The sequence below is a fragment of the Taeniopygia guttata genome, chromosome 12, assembly GCF_048771995.1.
Source record: "Taeniopygia guttata chromosome 12, bTaeGut7.mat, whole genome shotgun sequence".
In the NCBI taxonomy this organism is placed as follows: domain Eukaryota; kingdom Metazoa; phylum Chordata; class Aves; order Passeriformes; family Estrildidae; genus Taeniopygia; species Taeniopygia guttata.
This window is the reverse complement of record NC_133037.1, coordinates 14,257,190-14,279,663: the sequence shown is the minus strand read 5'-3', so window position 1 is coordinate 14,279,663 and position 22,474 is coordinate 14,257,190. Positions and strand designations below refer to the sequence as shown.

At 51.5% G+C, this 22,474-nt stretch overlaps 1 protein-coding gene, 1 long non-coding RNA gene and 1 other non-coding gene across 5 annotated transcripts; 1 reads left to right on the top strand and 2 right to left on the bottom strand.

Annotated features, from left to right (window-relative positions):
- The first annotated feature begins 21 nt into the window (after positions 1–21).
- On the top strand, positions 22–15,214 carry GLYCTK (glycerate kinase). 3 transcript variants are annotated; one of them, XM_072934918.1, is made up of 7 exons: positions 34–130; positions 4,208–4,253; positions 6,424–6,529; positions 8,388–8,783; positions 9,157–9,308; positions 11,121–11,296; positions 11,913–15,214. In XM_072934918.1, the coding sequence occupies exons 4-7, from the start codon at positions 8,497–8,499 to the stop codon at positions 12,816–12,818; spliced, it is 1,521 nt and encodes a 506-aa protein (XP_072791019.1). In that variant the 5' UTR covers positions 34–130; positions 4,208–4,253; positions 6,424–6,529; positions 8,388–8,496; the 3' UTR covers positions 12,819–15,214. The 3 variants fall into 3 exon arrangements, with proteins under 3 accessions (XP_072791021.1, XP_072791019.1, XP_072791020.1); XM_072934919.1 differs by lacking the exon at positions 4,208–4,253 and having other exon boundaries at positions 45–130; XM_072934920.1 differs by lacking the exons at positions 4,208–4,253; positions 6,424–6,529 and having other exon boundaries at positions 22–130.
- Positions 10,301–18,164, bottom strand: LOC116808871 (uncharacterized). Its single transcript, XR_012058007.1, has 3 exons — positions 16,573–18,164; positions 15,683–15,942; positions 10,301–12,827 (listed from the first exon to the last, which is right to left on the bottom strand). It is a non-coding gene; the product is annotated as an uncharacterized lncRNA (long non-coding RNA).
- MIR135B (microRNA mir-135b) lies at positions 17,063–17,135 on the bottom strand. Its single transcript, NR_049086.1, has one exon. It is a non-coding gene; the product is annotated as a microRNA mir-135b (primary transcript).
- Positions 18,165–22,474: the final 4,310 nt, after the last annotated feature.

Here is a 22,474-nt window from a genome sequence, read left to right as displayed (position 1 = left end):
GTGCGCACGGGCTGCTGGGACGGGGTAGGGCGGGGCGCCTGCCGGCCATGTTGAGTGTGGCAGGAACAGCAGCGAGCCCTGCGCGCTCCCGGCCCGCCGTGATTGTCAGCATCTGTCACCGTCCCCTGAGGTGGGAAGGGGCGGCGCAGGGTAGGGCCGGGCGGCTGCGGCGGGGCTGGGGTTCATTGCCAGTTCTTTACCCAGCCGCCCGTCCGTCCGTGCCTATTGAGGCGTAGGGGGCCGAGTTGAGGGCATGACGTCATCCCAGTGGCTTCGCGCCGGCGGGAGCGCGTCACTTCCGGTGCCGGGCAGGGCGGGCGGGCTCGCCTCGCTGCGGGCCGTGAGGGGCCGCGGGACAGCCTCACCCTGCGCGGCACAGTCCCTGTGCTATGTCGATTTAAGGCGGTTTTCGGAGTTTCCAGTGCACACTACAGAGAAATGCGGTGGGCAGCCGGCTGAACATGAGCCCAGCTGTGCCTGGGTGGCCAAGAGGGCCAGTGGCCCCTGGCCTGTGTCAGGACGAGCGGCCAGCAGTGATTGTCTCCCTGTCCTGGGCACTGGTGTGGGCACACTTTGAGTGCTGCGTCCAGTTCTGGGCCCCTCAGTTCAGGAAGGACATTTGAAATATTGGAGCAGGTCCAAAGAAGGGCAGCAGAGCTGGGGTAGGGTCTGGAGCACAAGTCAAGTGAGGAGCGGCTGGCAGAGCTGTGGGTGGAGCTGTGCCTGGAGAAAAGGATGCTCAGGGGTGACCTTACTGCTCTCTACAGCTCCCCGAAAGGAGGCTGTGGCCGGGTAGGGTTTGGCCAGCAAACCACTGACAGGGTGAGAGGACACAGCCTCAGTCTGTGCCAGGGGAGGTTTAGGTTGGACATCAGGAAGAATTCCTCACAGCAAGGGTGCTTAGACATTGGAATGGCTGCACGGGGAGGTGTGGGGTCACTGTCCCTGGAGGTGTTCAGGGCAAGGCTGGCTGTGGCACTCGGTGCCATATGGGGTCTGGGTGACACGGTGGTGGTGGGTCCTAAGTTGGACTTGATGTCTTGGGGTTCTTTTCCAACACAGCTGATTTTGTGATGTGCCAGCATCTCGACAGAGCCTGGCAGAACATCCCTAGGGCAGCCCAGCATGACCAGGGAGCATCAGTCAGCTCCCGCTCCTTTGAAATACACTGAGATCACTTTCTAACCCTTCCCCTCCTAGTTTCAGTCCAGCTATTGCACATTTTTATTTCCCAGTAATCTTTATTCCTCTAAAAACTTGTTTGCAATACTACAGCAATGCCACAGCTGTAGCACAATGCTCCTGTACCACGTAGGCTCTCAGGTAAAGGTGAGCAGCCCACACTTAAGCCTGAGAAACACACCGTCGCTTTTGAGGATGCTGCTCCGGTACACACACCTTGGAACTGCTTTTATCACAAATCCTGATGACAGGCTCAGTGTGCATGTTTTTCTGTGTTTCTTACCTTAAAAAGCTGCTCTTGGAGCATGAGAGTAGCTGTGAGAATCTCACCCCATGAAGTTTTCTGCTATTTTAAATTTAGAAATCAGTAGATCTTGTCACTTCAGTCCCCCAGAAATACACAATCAAAAGAAAAAAATAAACTGTAGATGCCTTCCTGAACGTTAATTGCATTTCCTTTCAAAGGGTCCAGAATAGAGTTTGATTTTGCTTTTGGTTCCTGTTGCCCTCCTGTGGTCAAACCTCAGCAAGTCCAAGGACTGTTAAAGCTCTGCACGTTCTTCAAACAGGCGGAATTATTTTGTGTGCATGTCTGATTTAGTTAATGTTTCTTTTCTCAGAGTCCTCGCCCTTGCTGTTTGCTTGCTGGAGCTCCCTGTTGCATGTTTAGAGATCTCACCCCACTCGTCCTTTCAGGCTGTGGCGGGATTGGCTCCTCAGGATGATTTACCTTTTTTACTTTAAAACAAAATCAAGACTTTCACGTGGGAGTCCAGGAATACCAAAACACACCCTCATTCCTCCTGAGGGTCTCAGGGTCAGCTGCCCCTTTGTTAGGCCACTTCAAAACCCACAACCGATTTTTGTGTGATAAGAGGTTTAGAAAAGCTGGGAATGTCGTCCCTCCTGCACACTCTAAATTGCAGGATCAAAGCCTGGATTATCTCCTGCGGGCCCGGAGGTGACTCACCAATAACATCATAAGACAATTTACTTCAAAACACCTACAATACTTAGCTAAGTATTAGAGTTGTATAACACCGTGGGTTGTTGATTTGATATTTTGTCACTTCCTTTTTATTCTTCTGCCTTTCTTCCTAATCGTTGGAACTTAGTTTGTCAGTTTATACCAAGCTGGAATTTAGCTGGCAGGATAATTGGATCTCCTAGAAAAATGTCATATTAAGTAGGAATTATGGATAATGCCCCTGCACAATTAGTTAACGGAAAAAACGTTTAATTGCTGCTTGAATAATATCGATCAAATGCAGTTATTCTACCTATGCATTTCTGTATTAGATACCACTGGAACCTGCACAATACAGGGACTTGTGCTTGCTCAGCAGCAAAAATTCACAGTTCTCCCTACTGAGTGCCCTGAGGTTTCTGTGGGCCCTGACCTTGAGTTCATCACAGTTCCTCTGGAAGGTGCCTCCATCAGCAGTTCCCCTAAATTAAGCGCTCTTTTCTACTCTCCAGGTCACTGATGAAGCCGTGGGGCAACACAAACACCAGCAGAGTCCCTGTTGATTACCAGCTGTCAGCTGGTCCCCGGGCCACTGCCTTCTGCCCTCTGAGCCCAGTGGTCAGGCTGGCTTCCAGCAGGGCTGGCTGTGATTGCCCAGCCCACCCTCCAGCGTGCTCACAGCAATGATGTCAAAAACCTCTGCAAGGTCCAGGCAGTTCACATCTGCTGCTTTCCACATTCCCCACAGCCTCTTGTCTCAGCCCAGAGGGCAGCTGTAATTGTCATCCTGTGACTGATTAAGATTCCTGGCTCTTTCTCCTCTTATGTTATTTCCAGCTGAGGAGCTCATAATTTTCTGCTATTAATCCCAAAGACCATGACCTTGTATTTCGCAGCACTGAATTTCAACCCCTTTCTACTATTCCAGTCCTCAAGGCTCGCAGCTTTTCATCTTCTCTAGAATACTGTGATCCTTCCCTGGATTTTAAATGACTCTCATCTTTGATGGCAAGTTGACTCAGAATAGGGAGCTTGAGAAATTACAGCATGAAAGGAAGTAGACTTGGCATGGGCTTGGCTTCAGGGTAATAGTGTTCTGTGTTGAGCTACAGAAGAATTTTTAGTGAAAATTTTTTCTTCCTCGCAGTCCCCAGAGCATGGGAAAATCATTTCCAAAAGGTATATAGGGAGTGAAGGGAGTGTGACCTAGAAAAACTAGTAAGATGCATATGTCAAATCCAGTTAATTTTTTTTTTCTAATGATACTGATCTATATATATAAAATGCTGAATAGAACACTTATCTTCCCTGTGTTTGGCCTTAAGCCACATTCTACATCAAAGGCAAAGAGACCCTGTTGACACTTTCCTGGTGAGTAAATCAGTCATGAGAGCAACATATTTCTTTTTCAAGCAACATATAGAAAGCCATGTACTGGAAACTAGGACTCCTGGGTTTCCCAGAGCTCAGCATATTCTTAAAGCAAAGGTATCCAGGCTCCATCCTACTTTCTCCCTTGCCTGCCTGGCAAACCCTCTGGTCTCATCATATTGCTGCTGACCACCCTCATACTTTTCTCCACTTTTGGATGCAGGAGCATTGCATCCATTAAGTGACAGGGGCAAAGGGCCCCTCACCCTGTCCTTGCACACCCACTCATGCACTGGACCCTTCATAGCTGCCCATCCTTGCTGCAGATAATTTCTCTTTTTCCAAATGTGAATGAGGCAGTGCAGTAATTTTATGCAAATCCATGTGTAGATTAAAAAATTAATCAAATTCTGAAATTTTCATTTAAAGAGATTAGTCTTGAAAAATCCCCCATCTAATCCTCCCAGAATAGTCACTTGGAACAAGCCTTCATTGCGTTGTTTCCCTCCTGGGTTTAGTGCATCTCCTGGAAAATTTTCTTGTAATGCTTTTGGGACCATGTGGAGCAGCAAGCTTGGGTTTGAGCAGGGCTCATCAGGCGAATTAAAGTTGATATATCAAATGATAGAGGAAATGGGAACGGGGGAGTTTAAGGCAGTAAAATCTCCACTTTGTTGTACTTCATAGGTAAATTCCCCTGGTGATGGAGGAGAAATGGAAGCAGGGAGCCTTGGTGAGTCTGTCAGTAATTTACATGCTGAGAGGCCAGAAAAAAGTCACGCAGCAAGAAAAACGAGGAGCAAGAGACACTGCTAAAACTTGCTGTGTCTGGGAGTTTACTATTGTAATCTGTCTCTTAGAGCTTGAGCTCAAAATTGTCCTCCTACAACTGGGGTTTTGATCCAGTGCTATCTCAAATACTTTCCTAGCTCCTCAGAGATTTTGAAGTTGACCCTGTACAAGGTGGGCCAGTCACCAGTCCTGAAGGAAATCCAGAGGCACCCTGGCAGCACTGAAGCTAAAGTAACTTAGGTCCCTGAAGTTCTCAGTGAAATCATGCATTCTAGCACAGCATCCTCTGATCTCAGAGCACCTGAAATGCTCAGGATGTATGTGTGGTTGGGTTGGCCTGCAATAAGCTCAATTGCCCCAACTTCAAAAAAACCACAAGCCCAAGATGCAAATCCTTGAACAAACCTCCAACCGCAGCACCTGGAACAGCTCAGCTCTGCCCAGTGATAGCAGACTGGCCCCTAGAAAGGAGTATTTTTCTAGCTTTCAAGTACCTGCCATGGAGTGAGGTGCTGGCTCATTTTTCTCACTGCATGGACATGGCCAGCTCATTTGTTCACTTTTTTCTTCCCCAGTGTGCCTCCAAGTTTATGGCTCAGACTCTGCCCTGCTATGTCCATGCTTTTGGTCTCTTGCCACCATCCAATTTACTTGGCAGCTTTACCACATTTCTGCCCCTACTGCTGGATTGTTTCTGTCTCCCTCTGACTTTGGCTCCTTGCCTGCAGAATTGCTTTAATTAAAAAGTTAATGAAAGGTAATGCAAACGAACGTTTTGCCTGTATTTTATCACAGTCCAGCTCCTTCCCCTCCCTCTTTCCCAGAGAAGGTGAAAATGAGAAGCTGGGGTTTTGCTGCTTTTTGGTGCGAGAGCTAACAGTGGAAATTTCTACAGGCTTAGGAGGAGGCCTCTGAAGAAAGGGCTTATAATGGTGTGTATAGATTATTATAAGTGCATAGATTATTCATGAATGAAAACTGAGGAAGTTTTCATTTAAAGGGGATTAATCTAAACCCCTTACAATCCTCCAGCTCTCTTTGGAACAGGCAATTCTTAGCATCATTTTCATCCTAAGCTTAGTACGAACTTACAGGAAACTTTTCAAAAGACTGTCTATATCCCAACTCCAAATTATCCCAACCAGGGACAAAGGAAAGGTGTGAAACCTGAACCTCACTTGTGCCTATAGCTTGTCACCTTATATCCTTACAGAAGAGGGTTCATTCATCCTTGAGTGATTTTCCTGAGAAACTGGGAAACTAAGATTAGTGCATGAAGTAATATGAGTCACATCATCAGCCCCTTCTCCCAGCCCAGGTTCCTCACAGCCAGCAGTGGGAAGAGGGAAGCGCAGGGATGTGAGGGTGTAATTTCCCCTCGTGCAATATGTTGCAGTTAACAGGCAATTACACCACTTCTAAATCCACCATCTGGGGAGGGAGCCTGAGAGTTGCCATTTGGGTTATTTTTCTTTCCACAACTGCCTGTGTTTTGGGGTGATACTCAGTTCTCTTGATCTTGTTTTTAAAGCCTTAGTAAAATGAGTAGGAGTTTTATTTTTTGTTAATGTCTACAGTGGATTTCATAGCAGTGATTTATAGCTGTTCCCTGATGACATTTAGTACCGAGTGACTGAGACTGTATAAATAAATTACATAAAAAGGGATTTTTGGTATCATTAGCAGCACCCCCATTCCAAGGGGAGTCTCCAGTGAGCCTGTGTGTCTAATCAGAGCTGACAAGGAGCAGAGTCACGCACTGAAACATCCAAAGCAAATGGATTTGTGCCAAATTCTGCTCTCTGTTGCACTGGTATAAAGTTGGATAACCTGTGACTGCAAGGGGGTTTTACACTGTATTTACTCTGCCTTTACACCTGTGCTCTGAGATCAGTGTCAGGCAGTGGACCCCAGATCCTCAGAGGCAATAGAAAGGTGCTTGCTGACTTCCACAGACTCTGGATCAGGCCTCGATGGGTAAAATACAATCTGAGTTCAGAGTGCAGATTACATGCCTGCTATTGTACTGAAATGCTTTCCAGAGTAAGCATTAGCAGTATGTACACAAGTGCCAGATGAATTAAGCTGGCATTTCGTTTTTCCACCTCCAGCAGGAGAGGATTGCTTTTAAAGAACTCACGCCTCCTGTGTCACGTCTGGAGCTGGAACTGAACGGGGCTGCCAGGAGGGCACGTGTGACAGGAGCCACGGTTGCAGGTCTGGTTGTGCTCAATTTTCCCAGGCTTCAGGGTCAGCAGCACACAGAAACATCAAGGCAGAGACAAAGCCTGTTAAAAACTTCGGGGCTTTATTTTCTTAAACTCCCCCGGCTCCCTTTAAGCTTTTCTTCTCCAGCCGTTTCTGCAAACCCTGTATTGCAGCTCAGACGAGGTGACCTGGGGTGTGATGCACCTCTGCTTTGTAGCACCTTCCTCTGATTGCACAGGTGAATCAGAGACATGCTGGGAGCAGAGATGCTTATCTCAGTTCCTGAGAGGTGCACAGCTGACTTCACTGCGGTCAGCACAGTCACCCTGGCCCTCAGTGAAGTGGGGTCAGCGGTTTCAACTGCTGGCAGCATCAGCTGCCGTGAAGTTTAAGAGTCTACAGGGCACCCTGTCTTTTGTTCTCCTCGTGGTTGAAAAGACAGTCCTTCTGACCAGCTCCTAAAGGGAGTACACCTAAATAGTTAATCTGCCTTGGCTTTAAAATCTTTTCTCCTGAGCAATTAATCGTTTACTTTTAGCTTTGTTCTTAAGGGTCTTTTCCCACTTCAGTGATTCTTGGGGTTCTTTCTCTGACAAACTTTTGATTCTCTGTATAGCCTTACCTACAAGTCCCTTGTCCCAAGATTTCAGTGTGTGCCCAAATTTCAATGCTTGAGAAGGTGTGTAGAGGTTTTTTGTGTAGCTCTTTTGGGTCCCTGCAGCAAAATAAGGCAGATTTAGACCCAGAGGAGCTGTTGAAAAGCTTGTCCAGCTTAATGATTAACACCTTGCAATGCTAGGGAGTGTCAGAACAAAGAGACCTCTGGACTCCTGAGCTCTCCTAAAAGAAGCCCTTGCACAAAACACATCCACTTACTTGAGAGAGGATTAACTCTCTCTCGGGGAATTTCAATGGGTCTGTGATCAAGCGTGTTGCCCTGGCTGCTTCAGCCTCCTGGCACCCTGCCTTAAATGCCACGAGCAGGAGAGATGCAGATCACAAGGATCTTTGATCCTCAGAAACCAGCAGTGAACTTGCTGCCAGTTAGTAGAAGGAAGGAGAAATGCTGGGAGGGAATAGATGTGTGTGTGCTGGCAGGGGCCACCTTTCCTCTGTCAAGACAAGTATCTGCCCTTGAGCAGCTGAGATCTTTCAATCCATGCACAGATCTGTTGCAGATAATGCTAATGCTCAGTGGAGAGCAGCTCAAATGGGCTTTCACAGACAGCTGGCAACTTTGCCTGGATATGAAGTTTATTTGGGGTCTAAATGTGATTTTAATGGATAACGAGGAATAAAAGAGAAAGGTAAATTAAGCCTTTTGTTAATTTGCTGTTTGGTGAGGAAACCTCATTATTGGTCTCTCTGTGGCCACCAGCAGCAAGGCATGAGGCAGCCAGCAAGGCTGTTGTTTCTCCTCGGTCTGTATCTGATGCTGTAGGGACCCATGGGGCAATGCACAGCCAGAGGATGAGATCAGCATTTGGCTGGCATGGGGAAGGGAGTTAATGTAGTGAAAAGCTGTTCCACCCAGATGCCCTGCTCTCTCCAGGACAGAGAGCAGCTTCCACAGTTTGGAAAGGTGTCAAACGCTAAGCAAATAGAAATGATGGCTTGCCAGTGGCAAATCTACAGTGATGGAGAAGCTGGCTGGCAGAGCTCACCTTCCATGCAGGAGGTGATGAGATTGCTGGGGAATCACAAGCTGACAGTTTGAATGTGACACTGTCCTTGCCTTCCTCCTGCCTGGGGAAAAGTTAGAAAATGCTGCTTGTATGGCACCTTGCACAGTTCATGTTTTGACCTCTGTTCTTTCTGTGACAGCCCTGTCTCTTCTACTAGCAAAAAGGTTCACTTTCCCTTGCAGGTTGGAGGCTGCTGGCTGTTTCAGCCCTTGAGGCCTTGGCAGTGCTGGCAGAGAGTGCAGAAGGCCACCCCACAACGGAGAGTGGCTGAGCCCTGGCAGCCTGTGCACCATGTCCCTCCGCGAGCACGCACTGTCCCTGTTCCGTGGCGCCCTGGGCACCGTCCGCCCAGCTCCCATGCTGAAAAGGGCTCTGAAGCTTCAGGGAGATGGGTGCCCTCAGCTGCTGGTGAGGGGTCAGGCCTTTCCAGTGAAGAGGGACCTGTACCTGGTGGGTTTCGGAAAAGCTGTGCTGGGGATGGCTGCAGCAGCAGAAGAGATCCTGGGAGAACACCTCACTCGGGGGATTATCAATGTGCCGCTGGGGATCCAGGAGAGCCTGCAGCAAGCGGGAATGCAGTAAGGACTGTTTCTGGACAATTTTGGGGAGCAGAAAGGAGGGTTTTCCCTCTGCCAGATTTTCCCTCTGTGGGATGTTGCTGGGAACACCTTAAGTCCTTTTGAGCTGCCTTGCTCTGTTGCCCACCCCATCCACCCCACTGCTCTCATCTTCAACCACCATCACATCCCAGTGACACCAGTGCTGCAGCCCACCTCTTGTGCTGGATGTGCTGCCTCTCTGGCTGTGGGGAAGAGACATTCAGCAAAGGCCGTGTGCCTGTCCTGGTCACTCACTGTGTGCCACTGCTACACCAGGCACCTGCAGGTGACAGCCTGGCTGCCTGTGTGGGTGCACAGATCCGTGGTGTAATTGCCTCTCTTACCTCACCAGGGAGATGCTGCTAAAGCCACACAGCAAAATCCAGGTCATCGAAGGTGCCAAGAACAACCTCCCAGATGCAGAGGCTCTGAAGGGAGCAGTTGCCATCCAGGAGCTGGCTGAGGGTCTGACTGCAGACGATCTGCTCCTTGTGCTCATCTCAGGTAGTGTGGAGATCCCAGGGAATGGGATCTGCTGAGAGTCCCCAGCTGCCTGCCCACCCCTGACCATGCAGCGAGTGCTGTGCTGGGCCAGCCCCTTCAGCATGGACACTGCACCTCTGATTTTTCTTCTCCCTTCTGCCATTCTTTCTCCAGGCATGCAGCAAGGGAGAGCACAGGGCTTCCTGCTGCTACAGTGGACACACTGCCTCCCAGCACTGGAAAGAGGCTGAGCTGCACAGGCTGGGTCCTGCAGTTGTGCCACCACAGTGAAGTGGCACCTCTGGGCACAACCTGGCAGCTGTTCTCACCTCTTGGCAAAGAGTCACTTTCTTCCTGCCCCCTCCTTACATTTGGGGATGCAGACTTGGAGAAGCAAGCACACAGTAGACTTGCATGCTCTGTATTTGTGCAGGAGTGTGAGTCTGAAAGCTGAGATGTGGGACTGACCTTTCCCAGGGCTTGGCTCCTTCCCAGCTAGTGGAAATGAGGCCTCCAGGTACCACACAGTAAGCTGCATGCCTTGCAGGGGCAGCCCTGCACACCCCCAGGGCCTGGCTGGTGGCCCCAGGCTGTCCCCAGATCCAGGGCTGTGTAAGAAGATTTACAGAGGGATGCAGTGACATCACCTTATCCTGAGCTCAATGGATGTCACAGGGCAAAAGCATGCAGGGGCTTGGAGCAGCTCTGCAGAAAGGCCTTGGTCTCCTCTGCTCAGTGTTTATTCCTCTGTGGATGCTGAAGCCTGCTCCGGTATGGAGAGCAGTGCCATTAGGCAAACACCCAAGTGACTGGAAGCTAGCTGTGCTTTCTGGGGATTCCCCTGGGCTTCCTCCTGTCTTTTGGCTACAGGGATCTCCACGAGACTCCTCAGCCCTTCAGGGAGCCTGTACAGGGCTCCCTATGCATGTGCACTCCCACACAGCAGCCGGTCCCCAACTGCTCCTGCCTCTCAGCTAGATCCCTGGCTATTGACTGAAACACAGGCATTTGCATTTGTTTTTCTTGCTCATCATGTTTTATTGATGCTGATTTGTCTCAAACCTCTGAGCAGGCTTTGCATTGTGACAGTAGCATTCAGCTGTACTTCTGTGCACGTTCACTCTGTGCACAGACCTTGCTCTTTTCTCCTCTGTATTTTCCATCCATTCCACTTTTCCATTGGAACCTTGCCTTCTTTTCCTCATTTCCAATGCCTGCTTGTATCAGACAGAATTCCCATCAGTGAAGCTATCACCCTGGACTCAGAGTGTGCTTTGTCCTTTGCATTACTGTCCCCACTTTTCTTTCTTCACAGGCTCAGATGAGTGCAGTTCAGCAGTTTCCAATCTTGCTGCATCCCTAGCCAGTGTTTTTGCACACTGTCCTGAATAAATGGAGCCACCAAAGCAGGCAGTGTCCCCATGTGCACAGCACTGGCTGTTGTGTGAGCTTTGGAGGCTGTGCTCCCTGCTCAGCCACCCAGGTAACCCTTGAATATCAGAGTGAGGACCCAGCTGTAGCCCAGTGCAGAAGTGAGGGTAATTGCTGTCCCTCTTCTGTCGTCCCCACCACACTGCAGGCTTGTGGTGCCCCCATCCAGCCAGGCTCACCCTACCTGGGTGAAGTGTAGCTCACTGCAGAGTGCAGGACAGAAGTGATTAAAACCCACTGTTGAAGATGACTGAATTCCCCAGAGATGTTAGCTTAGGTCCCCAGTCACCTCTGCCTTCCCTCCAGACACTGGTGAGTGAAAAGAAAAGACTAAAGCCTTGCTCTCCTTTGTCCTCCTTTTCCTGCTATCCTGATGTCCTTGCCATCTCTTCTGTGTCCTAGGGGGTGGATCAGCCCTACTGCCTGCTCCCATCCCTCCCATCCTCCTCGAGGAAAAGGAGAAACTCACAAAGATGTTGGCTTCCCGAGGAGCTGCCATACAGGAGCTGAACATTGTCCGGAAGACTCTGTCTGTGCTGAAGGGTGGAGGGCTGGCCCAGCTGGCACATCCTGCACAGGTAACCAAGGGAAAGCCCCTGTTTGCCCAGAGATCACCCTTCTGTCCTCAAAACAGAGGTTTAATCAACTTGCCAGGATTTTGTCCATACTGAGTGAACAACTTTGCACACTGTTTTGGGACTCTCCAGCTGAGATTTGACTTTGGACCGAAACTCTCAGGGAGACAGAGCTGGGAGGGTGGGAATTCAGACTTGGGAGACATCAGCCATCCCATCATGCCACTCTGCATACCTCAGCCCACACCCAGCAGACACTTCCAAGTGTTGGTGCTTCAGCACAGTGCGTTCAAGGCTGGCTTTGACCCTTGGCTCTCCTGGGGGCTGTTCTCAGCATGTGCCATTGCTGAACCCACACTAGGTTGGGCCTGACAAGTGCAGTGTCACAGGTTACATCTTCCAACACAATAGTCCAGCTTCAAAGGGGACTGTAAATCTGTGGGTTTGAGAAGGGCAAGGTGACACTCACAGGTCCATAAAACAAAAATGGGCGAAGACCTACCCTGCTTCCATCTGCTTTGATGTGGGGATGGCACTCAGAGCAGTGCTCATGCCAGGGCTCTTTTGTGGTCAGCTGTCTTTGCCTCCTGCAATAATCTGTGGGCATTTCTTTCCATAGGTGGTGAGTCTCATTCTGTCTGATGTGATAGGTGACCCCCTGGACATCATAGCGAGTGGGCCCACTGCTGCCAGCTCCCACAGCGTCCAAGACTGCCTTCACATACTCACCAAATACAACCTGCTGCACAACTTGCCCAAGTCAGTGGAAATGGTCCTCTCCAGCTCTCCCACCAAGCCCACTGCTCCGGAAAACTACTCCCATGTTTCCAACATCATCCTTGGCTCCAACACGCTGGCTTTGGAAGAGGCCAGGCGCCAGGCTGAGGGCCTGGGCTATGCTGCTCTGGTCCTGAGTGCAGCAGTCCATGGGGAAGTCGGCCGTGTTGCCACACTGTACTGCCAGCTGATCCAGCTGGTCTGCCTGGGCTTCACCAGCCTCGGAGAAGGGCCCCTGGGTGACGAGCTGAGAGGGAATCTCCTGCAGCTGGCAGCAGAGCTACAGATCCCAGGTTTGCACCTGGATGAGTTTCTACAGGCACTGCGAGGATTAGGGCCCAACAGACCAGTCTGCATCCTGGCTGGTGGAGAAACCACAGTCCAGCTCCAAGGAACAGGCAAGGGAGGGAGAAACCAGGAGCTGGCTCTGCGTGTGGGGCTGGGGCTGCACAAGGCTCAGGGCACAGGAGCCAGCAGCCCCCAGGGGAGCTGTGAGATCCTCTTCCTCAGTGGGGGAACAGATGGGCAGGACGGGCCAACAGAGGCAGCAGGAGCCTTCTGCAGCCCAGGGCTGGTGGCTGAGGCACTTCAGGAGGGTTTGGATGTGGAGGCCTTTCTCAGGAACAATGACTCCTACACGTTCTTCAGCCAGTTCCAAGGTGGGCATCACCTCCTGGTGACAGGCTTGACAGGCACCAATGTCATGGACATCCAGGCCATTTTAATTAGAGCCATGGAGAGATCATGAGAGCTCCCTCTGCAGATACCCAAATACACTTTAATTAGGAGCAGGAGTAAATTAAAGCACCAATGCTGTGGACAAATGCAAACTACTTAAATTAGGGCTCACTGTTGAGGCTGCTAGTGTCTTTGACAGAAAGAATCCACTAATTAGACACATGAGTGGACATCCACAGCAAAAACAAGACTTGTAATTGGGAGGATCAGAGGAAGGTAAGAGGTCATATTACAGATAAGGAAACTGGATTTAAAGCCTGTGACTGCTTCAACTATAGTTAATTTAAGAGATGAGGGGAAGTTGAGGCCATGGCAGGGCTACCATGGAGAGCCCTTGCTGCACTGTTGCACTGCCAGTGCCCCCAGAGCTCAAGAGCAGCTCAGCAGTGGAGTTTTAGGGGTCCACTGGAGCCTATTACAGCGACTGAAGGGTGTAAAAGCAGTAACAGCAAGGCCTGCTCACCTGAAGCATGGAGCTGCTGGGGGATGTGGTGGGAGTGGGACACCCAGCACCCGCTCCACATGCCAGCACAGTGCCCTAGAGTTCTTCCCACAGCAGCGTAGTGAGGTAACAGAGACCCCAAGCCCAGCAGGATGAACACCCAGGAGCATGGCTAAGAAGCACATTGGCAGAGAGTGATACTGGCTGGGTGGCACAAGCAGTGCACAGTGATAAAGAGGATGACATACCTTCACTGTACAGTGTTAGGATGGGGATGAATGAAATGCAGTGACAAGCCAGCTGTGTGGAGTCTTCTTCCAGCCCCCTTTCCTCCACAGTAACATCTTCCCCGCTGGTCCCTGTTGACCTCCGTGCCAGCAGCAAGCATGCTATGAGCTTTCATGGTGTTGTTTTCCAACTGTCTAGAAAACTGTCGTGCATCCAGCCTGAGCCACTGACCTTTCCTCTGCACTGAGGCAGAAGTTGCTGTCATTCTGATTAACTCTGCTAATTCCACAGAACAAAAGACAAGGAAATCTTCATGCTCAGCTCTCCTGACCCACAATGCTGAGCTGATCAAAGGGCAAATCTGCCAGAGCTGTGCTCTGACAGGGAGCTGCTCTCCCCACATGCACGAGGACACTGTAGTAATCACATTTTTGTCACCTGCTGCAGTGTGATATGTGGGAGAGCAGAGATGAGCTTGGTTTCCCAGGACATGGAGCTCAGAGTGGGGCTAGATTTCAGGAGGGCTTTGCCTGCAGCAACAGGCACACTGACAGTTTGGCTGGATATTCAAAGGGCTTTAGCTCAGCAGCCAGTATGACCCAGCACGTCCAACTCCTTTTGAATATCTGTCTGTTTGTTACAGAGCCTAAGTGGGAGCTGAGCTCCTTTGAAAATCCAGCTCTAATGTAATAGGACACGCTTGACTCAGACTCTTTCCAGACAGACCGACCTACTCCGTGTGGCTGATCTCATCTCGTGACATAAATACACCGTTGTGCCAACACCCTGTGGTGTCTCACTGAACAGTCAGTCGTTCTGCGCCCCACTTCAAGGTGCATCAGAGGGTGGGGTTTTGAGGAGGATGCAAAACCTCCTATTTTGGTTTTGAAGCCAGTATCTAACAAGTGGGGATATCAGCAGGAACATCGTGGGGCCTGGTGTCAATGCCAGGCTGGCAGCTGGACTGTCTGGGCTACAGCCCAGGCTCAGAATAAGGCACAGCCCTGGGAATCTCAAAACCCCAGTCTTGCCCAGTGGTTTAAACCTATCCACGCATCTCATTTGTCCTCAGAGTCTGAAGGTCTTTTGTAACGTGCCTGAACTTGCTCACAGTGGCAAACAGCTCCGAGATCTGCTGGGGAAAATCTGCCAAGCGTTATAGAGCTCGCTGTGCCCCTGTAATGTCAGGGGTGGTTGTGCAGCAGAAGCCGCTTTGTGCCGTGTGTTTCTCTCCAGAGGTCGCTGGCAGGTCGCCTGCTCCGTGCCCAGCAGGGCACTCCACGGGGCACTAACACGGCAGTGATACAGCCACAAGTGCGGGCTGCAGCCAGGACAGAAGGGTGAAGCTGGCTCCAGAGCCTGCCCGCTGCTCCCGGGGCCATTCCGCTCCAGCAGAATGCAGAGTGACTCCGCTTTCAGGCTGGGCTGCCTGGCACAAGGGTCACTTCAGCAGGGTCCTGTGTGCCAGCCTGGGCACACTGCCACAGGGCCACCACAACCCCCTGCCCACAGCTCTGCCACTTTGCTGAGCACCACCCTGAACTTCGAGCTGCTGCTTGTGCTGCCGCCCAGTCAATTCCAGAAGAATTTGGGCTAGTGCAGGCTGGCTTCTCCTGGGAAATGCCTGCTCCAGGTAGCCCGAGCAGTGTCCTTGCTTCCTGAATGGTGGCTTTTCATAATGATTAAAAAGTATGTGTTGGGAGGAGAGAAGTCTAATAAAAGGTTTGTTGAAAGGATGGAGCTGTTTGAAGTGCATTTCCCATCTACCTTTGCTTAGCTGCCATATATGGATTTTTGTTCTTGTCCTTTCTTTCCTAATGAGGAGATAACAGCCCAGGGGAGGTTCAGCAAGAACACCCAGGCTACAGAAATACTTCTATGTTGCTTCTACCTGGATAACTCAAAGCTCCATTTCCAAGGGCTTGCTTTGGTGGACCTTGTGCAACTTCTACCGAGGGACAAAATGAGCACTGGAGTGTGCTCAGCCCTTACAGACAAAGCATCATCTTATTCCTCGGGACAGTGCTCAGCAGGGAATCATCTGCTATCACTCCAGCCCAAGACCAGCTCCCTCTGACCTGCAGTCCCTTCACAAAAGGTCAAAAGGCCCCATGCATGAGCCAACATACCTTTGGGTCACACTGGCAAGGTTTAGCAGGATTTGTGAGATTACACAAATCTTAAGACATGAGAACATTGCTTACCTGCCTGGTAATGATTTGCCTCTGGGCTGGCAGGGCTTGGCAGGAGCTATGACTTTCCCATTGTGAACTCAAGTGAGTCACCAGAGCTGAGCAGGGCTCTGCAGCTTGTCCATGCTGTCCTGGATGGGATATTGGCCTCGTGGGAGTAAAGCTGTGCAAATGAAGACGCCAGAGTGTGGCTGCAGTCCCACTGAGCACCCCCAGTGTGTGGGCTGTGCTGGGAGCAGCTCTGTGCCCCCCTGGTTCTGGGGTGCCTGTGCCTAAGGAGAAAAGTCACAGAGAGAGTGAGGACAGTAAGAGACACTGAGGCTTGACACTCACAGTCCCTTCCCTTTTTATCAGAAAAGCAAAACTTTCTACACCAGCCAGCCTTCAGGAGGAGTCAGGTGGGTGAAGACAGCCAGCAGCTCCCCAGCCATATCCCTACACATGGGCAGGGGACACTGGACAGTGGGTGGGAAAAACGTGCTCAGATGCTGCGTGGGGAGCAGGTGAACGAAGTCTGGGTATGTTCAGGGTTGATTTGCTCTCCTAAGTCGGCAGCTCGTAGCCAAACAGCGCAAACGGCCGGGAGAAGTAACAGCGTTATTAACAGCACGAGCTTCTGGCAGTAAATTAAAAATCTTGGCTGCCGCCTTTGGCTCTGCTCTTGCCTCTTAGAAGACATTAATATCACAGCTCCCCAGCATTCCCATTATCACTTCATTAAGGATCCAATAATGATAAATGTGGATGGTTTTATTTTGCACAGAGCCTGATTAATGGCCAATAATTCACTAGGTGTTAATGGGGCCCTTCCTTTATGGAGGCATTGCAAGGGGCTGCCTTTCATCTCCTCCACAAGCCACAATTTTCACCATTTTCGCTAATGTGACAGCTATAACACAAACCTTGAAAGAGTGGCTGAGGCCTCTTGAGAAACCTTGAAGAGCATCGTGCCTGGGGCAGCCCTTGCTGTCATGGCCATTCCTCAGCATCTTTTTCCTCCTCTTCCTCTTCCTCCTCCCCTGGGTTGCTGTGAGTGTCTGCACATAAATGCTGCATATCCCAGGACAGTCGGGGACAAAACCAAAGCAGGAGATTCCCCAGGGATGAGCCCACCAGTGCAGTCACTGGGGCTCTCCACAGCAGATGTGGTGCAGAACCAGGCCCACCCATGCAAGGGGGTGCCATGCAAGAAGTGGGCTTGTGCTGGCCTCACCCCAAAGCAGCTTGGCACCCCTCACCTGCGTCCCAAGAGGGCTGGGGAGCCTGGGATGCAGGACGGAGTCCAGGCTGAGGCCAGCAATCCTCCTCCAGCACCCTGGGGACAGCTCTGGTGGCTGCTCCGAGGCCGGCTCCCGTGGCACAGGGGCTCTCTCTGCCGTAGGACCCCGGCGTACTGCACGGCTTCAATCCCTATATGAAGTGGGATGTATAATCACATAGGAATAAAAAGCCATACAAGACGGCAGGCTGGGAGATGCTCCATGCTGGAGGACGATGGGACAGTCCCTCTGCCTGGGCTGCCACGGCCCCGCTGGGATGGAGCCGGACCCCAGGGAGCCCCCAGGATTCCCACCAGCCCCCGTGTGGGGTCTGTGGGGAGGCACAGGAGCCCTGCATCAAACAGAGAAGAGAGGCAATGTGTCAGCCAGGAGAAAGCTTGGGAGGCCCCAGAGCCACTGCAGAGGGAGCCCCTGGAGGTGTCAGCACTTGCTCCCAGCTAACAAGGGCCTCCCATCCCAACTCCCTGCTGGGAGCTGCAACAAGACTTGCTCTGTGCTACACCCAGACCTCCTCCCCTCTCACAGTGCCCATCTGGGAGCATCACCCTGCAAGAGCTCTTCCGGCCTGGGATCCCTCTGTCTGTACCATCATTGTCCCCCAAGGCTTTACAGCCCCACCAAGGCAGTGGGTACCACAACCCTCCAGCACCATCACAACACCCAGTGAAGGGAGAAAAAGGAGCCAGCCTCCTCCCTGTGGATGTCAGAGCATCCTTCTCCATCTGACCAGGGAGAGGAGGGCCCAGCAGCTGGAGTGAGCAGTTGCAGGGAGCTGTCAGCACCCAGCTGTCAGATCCCAAATCCCCCGGCAGCCCATTAGGAGCAGCTCCTGGCTGCCTGCAGGAGCTCTTGACAGGGGGCCAGGCACTAGCGTGAAGAAGTGGATCCTCCTCTAAGGAGGTGGATGTGGGTGGAAGGAAAGCAGGGAGCTGTTCCTCCAGTGAACACTCCAGAGCAGCACTGGCACAACCCCATGTTTGGGGGTGGGGGGCAACCAGGGCAGGCTCCCCTGGGAGCCCACCCAAGCAGTGCTGGGGATGAAGCCAAGTGGTGGCCAGCAGAAAGGGCTGTTTGTGCCACCTCCTCTCCTCCTGCCTTTCTGCTCACATCCCAGCAGCAATTCTGGCATCCACAGGATGGAAGAGCTGGAGCAGTGCCTGGGGCAGGAGAGAATGGGTGGTGGGTGCAGGCTCATGCAGTGCAGCCCAGACTGAGGAAGGGTCTTCTAGCTAAAAAAAAACGAAAAACCAAACAAATAAAAAAACCACACCAACCCTGCCCACCCCCCAAAAAAACCCCAATTCCCCCCCCCCCCCCAACAAAGTACCAATACACTCGCTGGTTGCCACACAGTACCAAAAAACTTTTTACTGGCCCAAGACAGCACAGCCAAGCAGCAGCTTCCAGCTAATCACTACAGCATTGTGGGGCTGGGCCACCTCAGAGCCATCATCCCAGGCTCCCCTTAAGCCAGCAGGAGGAATTTCAAGCCTCAGGCTGCCTTTCCATGCCACAGGGTAGCACTGGGAACATAAACACTCTTCAAAACACTCCCAGAATCCTTCCTCCACCCCCAGTGCCCAGGTTTCTCCAGGGGCTGGAGCTGTGCAGAAGGGTGGACTCTGCACATCATCCCTCGTGGGCAGGAGTCCTGAGGCAAGGCTCTCCCCACATCCCCTCCTGGGGCAGTGCAGGCAGGGGGCTGCCAGACCCCAAGGAAGGGGGAATCCATCCACACAGAAGCTTTTTTTCAATGCAAAACCTGGGGGGTCTGGCTTTCCACATCAGTATTTCCAAGGCTCTCACCCATTTGCTCCAAGAGCTGTGAAGAGGTGAGCATAAAACCACATCTCTGCCACTTTTCGGGATGATGGAGAGATCATTCCCACTGCGGAGGCTTTCCCTTGGCCAGGCTGTGCCACGGAATTTAGCAGATGAGGCACCGTGACTCTTTCAAAAGCACAAATCCCACAGTTTGGGGGCTTGGCCCGACTGAAATCCCCAGCAAAACCCACACAGGAAGGGAACGGTGCTGGGCATTAGGTGGCAGGGAGGAGACACTGCCAGGGGACCACTGAACACCCCGAGGGCAGCGCCGGGCCCACGACCTCTCCTTAATGCTCCAAACCAAGTCAGCAATTACGGGATCATCAGCTGATGAATTGTAGGAAAAGATGTGTTTGTGAATCACTGCACCCCGGCTGGGTAAGAGCACTGGCAGCGCTGTATTTGGGAGCAATTACTCTCCCCGGGCATGTGAATCATTAGGTATAATTACCCTAATAAATAAAAGGAAGATAACTCCAGTCTCTAGCCTAATGTAGAACAAGCGATTTTCGAGGAGAGCTGTATGAAGTAAAAGCGGGAGCACAAGACAGAGGGAAAGCAGGAAGAGGAGAGCTTCAAAACCTGGATGTGTTGTTAATCCTTCCCAACCAAGGCCAGCCGGCAGCAGTGGAGTCTCTCCCACAGGTCCTCACTGGAGTTTGGTGGCAGAGAATTTACCATAGAGGGTTCAGGTTTGGATACAGCATCCCACCGGAGCACAACTTCTCATGGCAAAAGTTTCTCTGCTACAAAAAATGCAAACAGGTTAAAAAAAAAAAAAATTATTTTGGAGATGATGGAGGGGGCAACAGTTACTCGAGTCTAATGAAACCATTTTGCTTTTCCCCTGGGAAACACTGGAATAAAAAAAAAAAAAAAAAAAAACCAAAAAAAAAAACCACCCAACCAAAATTCTAAGCCTACCCCACTCAAAGTTGGCATTTTGAAACGAAGCAGCAATTTTCTTCTCCACTTAAAATGTCATCTTTACAGACTTTTGCTGTAAAAAAAAAAAGCAGCTTTCCCTGAGTGACATTTTGAGTCGAAATGTTGACTTAAAACCAGAAGGAAACCCCCAGTCCATGCAATGAAATGTTTCGAGCTGAAGTGAGATTCCTTGAAGCAAAGTTGGTATTTTTTGCAGGAAAAAAGAAAAAAAGCCACCCCTAGCTACACATATTAGTGGTTTGAATTTCCCACGGGAAAAACCCATTCTCAAGGACACAAGACTTTGGGAAAGGATGGAAGAACATCACTACCCTGTTCTGGAAGAAACAGCAAACAGCATCCCTAATTCTGGGCAAGTTTCCTCAAAAGCTTTGCAAAGCCAAGCACAGAAATCAGCAGCAGAGTCTGTGTTTGTCCCGGTCGGTGCCAGGCAGGTGGTGCTGGCTCTGTCCTGTGCCTGCAAAATGCCAGTGCAGGAGCTGCTCCTGCCCAGCCCAGCCGTGGGGAAGATGCCAAGGCCAGGGGGTGCTGGCACCGGACTGGGGAGCCCTGGTGAGCAATAGCAGGGTTTATCCCACGGCCTTTGAGGGGAGAAATTTGATTTAGTCTGTGACTCATGGGAATCCTGCTTGTTCCCTAGAGAGAAAGAGGATTGTGGCTCGCTCCTTCTGTGCTTGCAAGAGGGGCTGGGCTCTGCCTAGAGATGCTCCATGAGACAGGGCTGGGCCTGCAGTGCCTCTGCCTGGGCTCTCCTGTTAGGTGGGGCTTGACCAGGAACAATCTGTGCTTGGGCTCTCCCTGGGGCCACAGTTATTGCTGCCTGGGTTTTGTTTTTTTTAATAAACCTGTAATATGAGAAGCCTGCCCAGGAGAGCAGAGGGATTATTGGCAAATATCACTTCCCATTTGCCAGGCTTCGAGGGGCTTTAGCCACATGGATTAACCAGGAACAGAGAGAGGGACACAAACCACCGGGATGGGACAGACCAGAACTGACTTCTTTGAATACAGGGCTGCAGCAAAATCCTGCAGACAAGTATCCTCCAGCCTCCAAAGGAGAGGGCAGGCTGGGAAGGGCTGTGGAATCCTAATGAGCTTTTTGATATTAATGAATTGGCACTGAAGCAAACAAGGCAGTAACAGTGCCTGGCACAGCTCTTGCTACCATATCCCGTTCCCAGCACTGGGCAGCCTGCACGAGGGGGATTGGTGGCACACCTGGGGACATAGGAACCCGAGGAAACAGCGGCAGAGTGTGGGACATGTCACTGTGGGACAGGAACTGCTATGGGATGGTGGCACAGAGAGGATGCAAAGCATGCAGGATGTGAGGATACACAGCAGGACACACGTGGCTTCAGCCACCATCACCACAGCTGACACAGGGCCACCTCCCCTGCCAGGGACTTTCTGCAAGGCCAAGGCTGAGTCACTTCATCCCCAGCAGCCCAAGGACAGGGCACCCCATCACCAGCTGTGCCAACAGGTGCCTGCTGGCTTGGAAACACAAGGTGGGCAAATAAGGCTTTATGCTGGACATCTGTGTCTAATCCCCTTTCTAGGGGCTCCAAAAGCTTTTGGGGCACCCAGCAGGCAAACCAAGAGGAGCCACAGGGTGCAGAGCCAGAGGCCCATGGCAAGGGTGCTGGGGACATTCTGTTATATTAATGAGAACTATTAATTTTTAAGTGCTGCTGTGCAGGGAGGGGAAGGAGCCTCCCTCTTGCTCAGGAACAGTCAGTGACCAGCAACTTCTTGTCTCCAAGGCTGACAGCTGCTCAAGGAGGTGAAGGGGCTCCCTACACATCACCTCCAGCACTCTGGGTGCAAACCTAAGAGCCACCCACCAGCAGCTGCTGAATGCATAACCCAGCCACAGTCCCACCACAAGCCATCCCAGAGCTCAGTGGGATGCTAAGACCAAGCAACACAAGCATTTCTGTGCAGAAGCATCACTTCAGACACAGCTTTTGAGTCCAGCTCACCTCTCCCCTGCCTTTACCAGAATGCCCATCAATAAGCCCAACCTGGGAGGTCACAAATTCTACCCCAATACTTGACTAAACTCAACTCTACTTATCAGCACAGCCTCACAAAACCCACAAACAACAGCACACCCTCCCCGTTACTGCTTTAACCTCTTATAAACCCTCCTGGAAAGGCTGGAATCACTGTGTGCTGTGCTGAGCCACCAGAAGTTGATTAAGCCCTAATTAATTGCATTAAGGTCAGCCAATGTACTCTGTTGAGGAAGAAAGCCAATAATTAAACTCCACGTGTGGTGTGCTTCTGCCATTAGCTCCCCAGGCCGCAGCGGCGGCAGGGTCACAGCCAGCGCCACTCGCCAGCACATGGCGGTGGCCATCGGGGAAATAATTAAGTGCTGGGCATAAAACCATCAGCGCCTCAGCGGCTGGGTGACACAAACCCCAGGTGACACAAACACCCCGCAGAGCGGCCGGGTGACACAAACACCCGGGTGACACAAACACCCCACAGAGCGGCCGGGTGACACAAACACCCCGGGTGACACAAACACCCTGCAGAGCGGCTGGGTGACACAAACACCCCGGGTGACACAAACACCCCGCAGAGCGGCCGGGTGACACAAACACCCCGGGTGACACAAACACCCCGCAGAGCGGCTTGGTGACACAAACACCCCGGGTGACACAAACACCCCGCAGAGCTGACGGCAGCGGGGCTGCTCGGGAGGGCGCCAGGTGGAGGGGACAGCAGGGGGACACCG